General features: G+C 37.5%; 1 protein-coding gene across 1 annotated transcript in view; it reads left to right on the top strand.

The window, feature by feature from the left end:
* LOC135222878 (tudor domain-containing protein 3-like) overlaps positions 1-12,321 on the top strand; it is a gene marked incomplete in the record, with an annotated part of 91,841 nt that overhangs the window by 38,759 nt on the left and 40,761 nt on the right. Inside the window, 3 exon segments of the mRNA XM_064261238.1 lie at positions 3,406-3,538; positions 6,811-7,534; positions 9,684-9,732. Of these exon segments, the coding sequence (XP_064117308.1) occupies positions 3,406-3,538; positions 6,811-7,534; positions 9,684-9,732 (906 nt within the window).

Raw genomic sequence — 12,321 nt, forward strand, 5'->3', positions numbered from 1 at the left:
CCAGTCATAGCGTTCTCTTGGGCCGCCACCCTCTCCGACAGGGATTGGATTGACTGGCCCGATGCCTCTACTGTATTTGAGAGTTGGGCAAACATCTCCTGGAACTTGGTCTGGACCAAGTTCCCGACGACGTTGCCCACCTGCTGCAAGATGCTAGAAGAGAAGGCATCAGGGTCAAAGGAAGAAGACTGGGCTTTCTCCTTGCGAGGTCTATGCTTGGGCACCTTGGCAGAGGGAATAGCTTTCGCCTTGTCCACCCCGGGATGGTGAGCCGGCGACTTAGTGACAAGGCTAGAACTAGTCTTCTTTGGGGCGACTTAGTGACAAGGCTAGAACTAGTCTTCTTTGGCAGGGTCTTGGACCTTGGTTTGAAGCTTGTAGAAGACTTAACTTTGGGGATCGCTGGAGAAGACTTTGGCCTGACTGACCTAGGCTTCTCAGTGAAACCCCAGAAGGAAGTGGAAGTAGAAGGAGCAGAAGTTAATGAAGGGCTCAAGGAAAGCACCTGAGCCCCTACAGGATCTGCCTCACCAACACCCTTACCATTGCCCATGACGTCAACAGCCATGGGCTCTAAATTTAGGTCGAGGGCCGCAACCTCCCCTGTGACCGCCTCGGCAATGCCTCCGTCCTCTGGAAGTGCAACCATGGCCTGGATTTTGGCGATCAGGGGTGCAGCTACCTCCGGGTCCACCGCTGAGCCCCTCTTTGCTCGGGGGAAAATGAGGGAGGATATGTCCTGGGCCAGGATATAGGGTCGGCCCTTGGGAGAGTTCCTTCCGAACCCTCCGACCCAGGTTTTCAGGGTGGTCAGAGCCGCAGTTCGAACCTCTTCCAAGCTCTGTAAGAGAGGTTAGCATCAGTACTTAACACTAGAGACAGACTTAACTTAGTACAAAAGCAAGAACACAATTTAATGAATCTCATTGTATCATTATATACAGGCTGGAATGCGACATACCTCAGCGGAGTCTTCATTCACAAGAATGTAGCACACAGAGCAGTTCTCGTGGTGCCACACGATGAAGTCCTCCACTCTCACCGCACATCCGGCGTGGGACCGGCATACCTCATGGCCGCAGGGGTCCTGGAGAACTGGATTGCAGCCCTCCTCTTGACAACAGGTAACCTGTAAGTCAAATGATACATGAGTATCATCAACAACCTTCGGAATAACTCCATGGTTGTGAGGTATGATACTACTGCTGGAGTAACTCTGGCGGTAGCACATACATATATCTATGAAATTATATATATAAATATATATATTAGATAGGTATTCGATAAGTGTCACCCTGTCACGACCAACTCCGGGGCCTGTGTACCTTAACGAGATGTCACGAGCAGGCCAAGGGGAGTCTGACTTCAATAGAACTCCGGCGGGGCCGGAGTAGAATCTTAACAGATTAATGAACTCAAGGTGTCCCCAGATGCCGTAGAAGTAACAATCAAAGATAGAAACAGGATGAGGAGTTGACACAACCGGATGACAATTACGTTGGTATGCTATGACAAATGTAAAAACACATGCAAAATTAAATCTCCCACGAGAAGGCCGGAGCCTTATGTCTGAGGTATTTCGTTCCCAAGGTCAGGTCCGGGGTTAGACGGAGCCCGAGGCCGCCGGAGCTGGGAGGGAGGAGAAGGTCTGACAGACATAGAAGGGGGGGGGAGCACTACCTGAAGGGCAGGGAGGGGTATCCCGTCCTCCCGGGCCTGGTGGCCAACCATGGCTCGGGGGGTAGGACGTGTCCCTGCACTCTGTAGCGGTGCGGCTGGGTACGGCATGCCTGAGCACCGAGTGTATCCCCCTCCCCTCCCAGTACTCCCTCCCCACTCTATGTAGACTCAGGTGGGCTACCTGGGTCGCGAGCGAGTCGTCATGCCACCGAGGTGGGTGAACTGGTAGGTGAGGGGAGGAAGGTTTGGGGGGAGGTCGGTAGCAGGGTGGCTCGTACGTGATCAACTGGAAACCTTCCCAGCCGGGTGAACAGACACGCGGTGTGGAGGGCCAGCCGACCGAAGAAGGCCTACTGGCCAACTTGAAGCTGCGCAGCATAGCAACACATAATAAATATATATAATAAAATTTCTAGCTGACCTAACAAGGGGGGGAGGAATTAAATAAATAAAAATAGAAGAGAAAGAGGTTGTCCTAGAGCGGATAGGCTAATCGCAAATCCGAAGATTTGGGTGTGTTAGCCTAGCAACTCGAGCGGCTAGTCAGTATGCCGTACCGAAAGAATCGGGGGCAGGCGACTAGGGAGCCGTAGGACAAAGAATATGAAGGGACTAGGTCCTAACGTAAGGGCACGGGGGCCTAATAACTTCTAATACCAGGGAATCGTGATCTGAATAGGCTAGGCTATGATCCGAAACATGCGGTCGGAGCAGAAAACCCCCGTGGAAGGGCTAGGATATAAAATAACAAAGCTAAGTGCATGTAATAAGATGCATAAAATACTGCTTAACATTAAACCGAGCCCAATTGGTATGGGGGACCAAATGGTGTACGCAAAACCACCATGCGGTCGATGAATCGGAAGAAGACGGCGCGGGAACGATGATGCTCTCGCTACCGAGCCTCTAAAACTCAAAAAACACGGTTAAAACGTCAAAGATCATCATAAATGGATCTAAAACATTAATAGCAGTACTTAACTTGGATGCAGAAGCTTGTTGGTCCATCTTGGTAAAGAAAAAGATAGGATTTTGGTGAAACACAGCACAGAGTAAAAAACGCGTGTGGCGCCGACAATGCTATCGAAAGGAATGAAAACAAAGACGCTGACCGTAGTAGTAGCGGGGCCTTAGTCCGGCTCCTCTGTAGACGAGGGATTTTGAAGGAGGAAGAGGCTAAATGGCAAGGGACCTCTGGTAGTGGTCTCCACTCCCCCTTTTTACTATACCGAATATTCTGGCACTATCGTTTCTCTTTTTTCTCTGGTATATATAGCAATATTTATATCTTAGAAATGAGTATCAAAGGGACATTTCACGGAGCGACACAGGCTGAGCCCAGAAAATATATTTATCAGTGTCTGTGCATTCATTTTTACATGTCAGAAAGTTTTTTTTCTCATTTTTGTCATTTTCATATTTGTTAGAGTTTTATTTGCAGTCATAGGATACACATTTTCTTGTAGGGTTAGGAAGCAATTTGTTGATTATTTTATTTGGATTTAGCTATGGTAAAGAAATTGTTTAATTTATAGTATTTGCATGTTGGTTGTATTAGATTGCTAACACTACTACTAAATCTTTAATTAGCACTTTGTGGTCTGTTTTACTTACTTAAAAATAAGTATATTACTGTTTTTGATGTATTTGTAACTTTCATTATGTTACACATGAAACAATATGAATGTCAAGGATTACAGTAAGGATTTATAACTTACTTTCCAGAAACTATAAAGTTTACTGACCCTGTTCCTGATGTACGTGGGCCTGCTAACCACAGAGGTCGTGGAGGACGTGGATCAAGAGGAAGGCATGGTGATGGAAGAAATGATTTCAACAGCTCATCTATAAATGGAAGGTAATGTAATTGGAATTCAAAAAATATTATATTTTGTAAGGGATATAATTATAACCTTTGGTGTGTAAAATTGTTGTCATATGGTCACCACCCTGCTTATGAACATTTAGAGATGTGAACAGACAGGGTCACAAGTTAAAATTGCATTTGGAGTGCTCCCCTTTGCCACCTGTAATTTCAAATTTTGCTTTGCTCACCTATTCTACAGGTAAGAATTTTTGCAAAAAACAGAAACATGGAGAAGAACCTGTTCCTTTAACCCCTTCCCTGATTATTGCAAGTATTCTTATGATTATCTACCATCTTCTTACAATTGCAAGAATACTTGTTCATGCTTGTAAAATATTTCTACTTATTTTGATCTTTCTGATTTAACTCATTCTTTGATGAATTCCCATTTTCTATATTTCCTTTCCCTTTAGGAAATATTTAGTATGTATTTTTGTCAATAGATGGCAATGTGCATTGTTTACTTTGTGAACTTCCACTGTCAGTTGCTGCTTCTGTGACATTCTCTCTTGAGTTCATAACTTTCAAAGCATGGAAAAAATTGTAATTTTGAATATTACATGAATCTAAATTTTATTTTCTTATTTTTGCCTTTCTAATGTCCCAAGTAATTCTTTATAATGTTGCATGATTTAAGAATAGTACAGGGAAAATTGTATAATCTAACTCTGGAATGTAAGCATCTACAAAAATGCGCTACATATTATAAACTAACTTATGAACAGTTCAAGTTACAAGCAACCATCTGGGATGTAACTCATTTGGTTTGCAAAAAGCAATTTAGTATTGAATTTTGCTGAAGCAAATTAAAATTTTGTTTCATAGTTACTTGGTTTAAATTGTTTGCATAGTTTTTAAGAGGTACAAACATTATGTACTTTGCTAACTCTGCTTATGACAGGAAATAGAGTATATCCAAAGTAAAAGAAACTACTTGAAGAGGGTTTCCAGGGCTTCTAGTTTTATAGAATAACTGAGATCTGCTCGTTAAATGGGAATCACAGTCTTCCTTTCATTTAGTGCGTCATTGCAGTTTGGTTCAGGATTCACAGCATACCTGTGATGCCTTCAACAAAAGTTGTCTGTTTTATCTTTTATGATTTAAAAATGCTAAGTGAAAATTGTATAATCTTAACCTCTGGAATGTAAGCATCGACAAAAATTATGTGCTACATATATACTAACTTACGAATAATTCAAGTTAGGAGCAACTGTGTGGAATGTAACTTATTGGGTTTGCAAAATGTTATATATTCATTGCATTTTGCTGAAGGAAATGAAAATTTTGTCACATAGTTACTTGGTTTAAATTGTTTACATTGTTATTTTAAGAGGTACAAGCCTTATTTACTTTGTTATCTCTGCTTATGACAGGAAATAGATCATATCCAAGGTTGAAGACACTACTTGTAGAGGGTGTCCAGGGCTTCTTGTTTTTATAGAATAACTGAGATGGGAATCACAGTCTTCCTTTCAGTTAGTGAGTTATTGTAGTTTGGGTCAGGATTCACAGCAGACGTGTGATGCCTTCAATAAAAGTTGTCTGTTTTATCTTTTGTGCAAATACATGTACATATCCAATTTGACTGATGGGTGGTATCTTTTTGTAATTATACTTGTTTAAAGTAATTGCATGCTCATTCGCCAATATGTATTTGGATTCAGATCACTTGTCTTCATATGTGAAAATTAGTGGAGAAACGTGGTTGGACCTTAACAGTCGTATTGTTGTTTCTTGAAGTTAATAGTACACACTGAGGGGATTTCTGTTGGAGTATTAGGCTTTAGTTTTAATTGTTACTCTTATTAGTGTTTCCAAATTGACATAAGAAATACAGTTCTAGTCAAATCAAACTGCTTCTTGAGACTGATGGAAAAGAGAAAAGAAAATTTGTGCTGCTTTTGTTGGTACATCTTCATCTGCAAAAGTTAAGTCCATAGAAAGAGGTTAATGTTTGGTGAAGATGGAAAGATTTTTAAACATGTGGCTAGAGGACATGAGCAGAAAATGTGTTTCATTTGGATGCAACTTGCTGTGATCAGAAAGTATGAGGCTCTATAGACTTTTTCCTTAGGGGATAGTGCCATCTGGCCACTTTATAAGGTCAACTTCAGGTATTACTAAAGAATATTTGCAGCTTTCCTTTGGCCCCAAGCTGTATCCACTTTTTAGCCTTGTACTTTACCTCCAGTCTCGTATCCTTACTTCAGTCTTGCTGTTCAACACCTCTAACTTACTTGTTAGTGCAACTGTGCGGTTTTCTCCCAGTTCTACCCTTAGATCCTTGCAGTGTACTTCATTTTGTTCGTTTTCTGGATATCTTCCTGCTTTAATCACTCCAACACACACTTTCCAATCTCAAGTGCTGAATTGGCAAATATGCCCAATTGCTTGGCTTGACAACCTGAATATAAAAAATTTCAGGATAAGGCCAAATAATTTTTGGCAAATAAAGGATGGCCCAAAGATTTTTTAATTAATATTTGCTTAAATGTGTAAACTAAGAGAGAATCTTCATCTGCTAAGAAAGATGGTACTTCCAGGTTTCCAGCAGAAGTTAAGATGTTGATAGAAGAAAAAGTATGTTACTGGACAAGTTGAAAGTAGATAGAAGAAAAATATGTTACTGGACAAGTTTTCAGCAGTGATAAATCAGAATTTTTCTGGAAGAGATGCTGAATCAACATACATCCACAAAAGAGAAAAGCATGCTAAATTGTTCATGGCATGAAAGATACTCATGGTAGTACTATGTATAAGGCACTGAAGTAGATAATTTGATTATGCTTGGCATTGCATACTGGGCTCACAATAATATATGTACCTGTATGAGTTCTTGGGTTCAAAGTGAATAGCAATCTACCTTTGTTCTAGCTGTGTAATAAAAAGTGTGGGTCTTAGCCATTCAGCTAAATTGTTTTTGTCCTTTTTCCTTCCCGAAACAGAGAAATACTCCAGGGAGAAAGGATTAGAGTTTAAAGACTTCATTTTTGTACCAAATATGCACATATTACCTTCATGAGTAGGGATGTGAATTGAAAGGTTTCTTGTCTCCTGCATTCCATTTATCTGTTTTTGGATTTTTGTTTCAGTTTCACCAAGGAAAGTAATGTGAGAAAGTACTAAGCTTGAAAAAATCATAGTTGCAATGATGAGTAGTTCAGTCAAAAATGATAAGTTTTTAGATTATATCTACTTATCACTGAGGTAGAATCTCAGGTATATAAGAAGTTTAATCTGTTTCTTCTTCATTATTTTGCAGTGTTTCACCTCCAAATTTGACTACTGAAAACTGGCCAGCACCAGGGGAAGAAAAACCACCCCCAAGTAACAGAACATTCATTGAAAGTAAAGAACTGATGGAAGAAAAAGAACATCAAGAAAACCTGGCAATGATGAGGCAGTTCCCTAAAGTAGCTTCTTCCAGTGGAAGAGAATACCAGCCACCTGCCTACCGGAATGGATATAGTGGCCAGCAGAATTATGGGAGTGGTGATAGACAGGATTATGATAATTCACAAAGAGATTATTATTATCAAGAAAACAGAGGACGGGGAGGAAGACGAGGTTTCAGAGGTGGAGGAGGATATGGTGGTGGTGGGTATGGTACCAGTGGGGGTGGGAATTACAGAGGAGAGGCAGATGGTGCATATCGATACAATGAAGGAGGCAGAGGTGGACGTGGGAACAATAACAGTGGTCCTAGAAGGGATGGCAGCTATAGTGGTAACAATTACTATAGAGGGGATTATAATACAAATTACAGAGGGAATGATGGAGATTCAGGTAATAACCCAAACAGAGGAAATGTGAATAGAGGCGACTCAAATCACTATGACAGTAGATATAATTATTCTAATAATAGTCAACGAACTAACAGAGGAAGGGGTGGAACAGGAAATAGAGGTCCTCAGGAACTCATCAAGGACTTCCAGAACAGTATGGTTGTCTCTAGACACTACCAGAACATTGCAGATGGCAACACAGTGAGTATGAGTTTTTAGTTCAACTTAATCTATGGATGAATTACACATTGTAAAAATAACAGTGTAAGAATAAAAAACTAATCTTAAGGCATCCTTTAATCTGGAGGAATCTCTAGTTTTAAGCCGCAGTAGGTTCCTCATAGGTGAAAGTAAATACAAGAATGATGAATGATGCTAAGAAAGTCAGTAAGAATGGGAAGAAAAATAGAAATGAGTATCAATGACATAAGGAACTCCTGAGTCATGTTGAACTGGCCATTTAATCTTTTAACAACAGTTGCCAGGCTGGTTGCTCTCAAAACATGAGAAATAAGGAGACTGTAAAATTTATAATAATCATTGGCCTAATTCATAGTAGGTATTATTGAAATTATAGCACAGTCTGCAATTTTACATAGAGAATTTTCTTTTTACAAAATATCAAGTTACCAATTTATAATGCTGGTTTTGGATGTATAGTCTGATTCACATATGTAAATAACACAATAGTTGGTACAAGGAATGCAAGAAATCCCTGAAGTGCAATTAATTTTTGGAGAGTTTATAACTATGAACTTCCCATCAAACTAGGATAATTACGAACTGTCTTGACTCCCATCTGTCTCGATTCTTTCAAAATTTGTTACCGTTACCATATGGAATCAGTAAGTCGGAATGATAAGGTTGTTGCATTCTGGTAATAAAGATGACAATTTTGAATGAACCAAGAGGGGTACCCAGTCTCATAGAATGTCAGAAATTTGTCTGTCAATAAAAACAGGTCTGTAAATTTTTTTAGCCTCACAAAAATAATGAGGAAAGATAAAAAAAGCCTTTTTCTTTTTGTTAGGATAACAAGAAATGAGCATAATTTATATTTTCATGAGATTTATTATTTGGATACTTACCTACCTGTAAAGATAGCTTATATCTACTTGCCTATGTGCATGGAGATATAAGCTGTTTAATAGTAGGTAAGATAAATCCCAAATAAATTTGATTAATGTGTTGGTTTTAATACACACAATAGTGTTTATAAATGACAGTAAATTATTGCCATTATTTGATAATACGTCCCAAAAAGCCATTCATATGTCAGATTCCCATTCACATGAGAACTCAATTGATTAAGTTCACGAAAAAATTTTTGAATCACAAATAGACTAGATAATATTGGCAACATACCTAAACCAAGTGGTATCCAATGAAATAGTACATTGCTTTCAGAGCATCCTATTAATAAATGACTGAAATCTTAGAAGAGGAAAGAGACCTTGGTACAACTGAAAGTCTGCAAATAAAATTTTCCTTTAAAATGAAAATAATGTATGAATCATATTTTCTGATTTTCTCCATAAAAAGTTAAGGTACATATACTTAATATCAGCTTCAGTCAACAGACTCCATTGTATCTTATCATTCTCCATGATTGGAAGAAATTTTTTTTTTTTTTTTTTTTTTTTTTTTTTTTTTTTTTTTACAAAATGCAGATAGAGTTTTAATAGACCACATTAAGTTTTGTGTAAATTACTGCATACCTATTGTTTTTTGCTTTAATGGTAAATTTGATCAAACTTGTAGTTGTTCCATTGGCTGCCCTCTTTTTCCATTCAAATCTAGTTTCAAATGTAATACTTTAGAATGATGTACCTTGAATTTTGAAATTAAATTGTCATGAATTATTTATCCACTTAATACTCCGTTCTGTTATTTACATTGTGAAATCAAATTGTTCAGTATGTCAGTGTCAGAGTAGTGATCATAATGTTCATACAAGTAATGCTGTACTTGTTCGTATGTCTTAAAATAACTGAGTATAATTAAAATTAGGTAAATTTGAAATTTTAGTAGATAGAAATTTCTTTTAGGAAATATGTAATTAAAGTATAACCCCTACTATGAATTTGAATAGAGATTAGTGTGGCTCAAAACTATAGTGATTCCCCAAAATTAGAGTAAGCCTCAAGAATGGGTTTTTATTTGTACATATTCTTGAACTTGAGCATCATTGCCAATGCACTTTTTAATTTTTTTTATATATATATGAATCTAGCCTAGGCCCATCCTCTTGAAATTATGATTTAAACCAGTGCATTTATTATGTTTAGTATTACAGATATGTCCTTATGTTACTATTTTCTACATTTATTTTTGTTTTCACCCTCTGAAGGCACCAAGCCATGGCAGGTATAATGATGGTGATTACTCCCAGTTCTCTGGTAAGTAATGCTAGAAGATGCTAGTTTTCAAAATTGTAGTTTACTATTATTTGTCCACAGTTTTAATATTCAGTTTGGAATACTGCAGTAAAATGTGTAAGAAAGAAAATCTTATATTATTGGTGTTTAGCACTCAAGATTTCAATTAAATTCACTGTAGATGCCAGTTGCGTGGAGTTTTTCACGTTAATATTTTTCATTTATATTGCTTTCATCATTTTGTTTTGGTTTTTGCTTGTGCATGAATAACTGAAGTAGTGAAATACCATAATAGATAAATTTTCTTTCTTGAATAGAAAGGTTGAGTTATCAAGGCAGTGATGGTTTGTTTTAAGTAGTTAGAATATGGTAATTCAGAGTTTTAGTGATTAGATAAGGTAAATGTTGTTTTGGACAGGTGCAGTAATTAGGTTGTAACTTATTTTTCATGCCAATGTGCTATATTATTTCCAAAATTACCAGACCTCTCTGGCAGGGCTGTTTGGGTCCTCCCACGTTTGTTTAATCCCCACATATCTGCCAAATTTATAGCAACAACAGAGAGATAAAACCATGTCTCCCATTACAGATATCAAATATCTTTTCCGTTATGCAGAATTCTAAATCAATTACGTACATAGGTTCACTATTGATAAAGTTTTTTATGCAACAACAAGAAACTAAATCAGATTTTCTATCAACATGGCATCTCATTTTTGTGCTGTTGCCAATATTTCACACAGCTCCATGTGCATTTAAATCCATGGATAAGCCGCTCAGATTCTTTCAAGGGCCACTTTCGCTGGGCACGGTACATATCTGGAGGCATTTCTCCTTTCTACAAATATCTTGATTTCTTAATATGTAGGTATAGAATAAATTGGTGAGCAAGGAAATAGGAAATAAAGCATAACAGAGTAAGTTTGATGAATGAGAAAATAAGATGTAGATAATATGTTATGTCAAAGAGGCGTTTTTAATTCGTATTTCGCAAAATTAACGAAATATATCTCCTATTTCTATAGCTCTAATTAAATACTTCTAAGTATTTAATTATGTAATAATGATAAATGTACATCTACAATTACTGAGAAAATAGTTAAGATGGACATATGTTAAAATAAAAAAAATAAAAATAAAAAAGCTGTAAGATTTAGGAGAGAGAGAGAGAGAGAGAGAGAGAGAGAGAGAGAGAGAGAGAGAGAGAGAGAGAGAGAGAATGAGACCCGGAGAGCAGAGAGAGAGAGCGAGAGAGAGAGGAGAGAGAGAGAGAGAGAGAGAGAGAGAGAGAGAGAGAAAGTACCTGAAAATGAAAAGACCCTATAGTAACCTTATAATTATAGCCTCAGGGTTTGTCTCAAAGATATTCACAGATCTGTCACACACGTGTCAGCTGTTGTTTTTTTAAAATTGACAACCAGGCAGTTCTTTAAACACCATGCCAGAGAGGTCTTGTCACGGTGGCAAGACTATGGTCAAAAGCGTAGAGCAAGACTTTAATTAACAGTTATGGAACAATTAAGTTAAATGGCCATGAAGTGCCAGAGCTAATAATCAAGGTTGTTTCATGTAATTTGTTCCATAACAACCCCTTTCGTCAAGTGAGGCTTGTTTGTGGTTTTCTTATATAAATGCAGAATGCTGATTCTTAAATGTTAACAATGCTGATGTTATGTAAGCAAGCCTAGGCTACACAAAGGCTAAGTACCTATACAGTCATGGTGCTTATATATATTCTTGTTTAAGATATATTTTATTAATAAATTTTCCCATCTGGTGAGAATATAACCTTACTGTTATTTTCATAATTGCACATTCTGTTCATTTATAAAGGGAAATTACTAAAGATTCCAGTTCAGCCTTCATTATGCTTTACCTGAGGAATGTCTTTGCATGTATGGTCTTTATTAATTGTGATGTTCACATAGAAAAAAACTTTTTCACATGTGCACTATACAGTATTTCTTAGTTCAAAAAATAGTATACATTTTGAACAATATAGACAGTATTTCAATAAACAGAAAACGTAAGCATGTACTGTAGGAAATTTTGCCAGCTTGCTCTTTACCAATACATAAAACAAACCATTTTAAAACACCAATAACAATATGCAGTAGACCCCATTTTGTGGGGGATGGGTATCACACACCCCCCTCCTCCTGCAAATATCTAAAATCTGTTAATTAATACTTAAAACCCATTTAAAAGTGCTTAGAACTGCCTATTTTGATAGTTGAAGCACACAAAAAACTGCTATAGATGCTTATACTTGAGTATTTCAATAGTTTTATCACAAAAAATGCATTTAGTCACAAAAATATGAAAATACAGTAATTTGTGAATATTTATCAGTGAAAAATACTGTGATTAGGCTAATTTTCTTCAAATAATGGTTATGTATACATGGTCCCTAGAAAAATCAGCAAATAGGCGAGTCCATGAATCATGAGTCTGTGAATAGCGGCGATCGGCTGTACATCAGGCTGTATGGAACCTCATGAAACAGTAGTTTTATACAATAATTTCCAAGTCTATCTCTGTACAGTTAGAAGGCATTACACTTAAGCATATAGAAAACATGTAGCCTTTTCATTTTTTACATATATGCAC

This window comes from Macrobrachium nipponense, chromosome 8 (genome assembly GCF_015104395.2).
Source record: "Macrobrachium nipponense isolate FS-2020 chromosome 8, ASM1510439v2, whole genome shotgun sequence".
Taxonomy (NCBI): Eukaryota; Metazoa; Arthropoda; class Malacostraca; order Decapoda; family Palaemonidae; genus Macrobrachium; species Macrobrachium nipponense.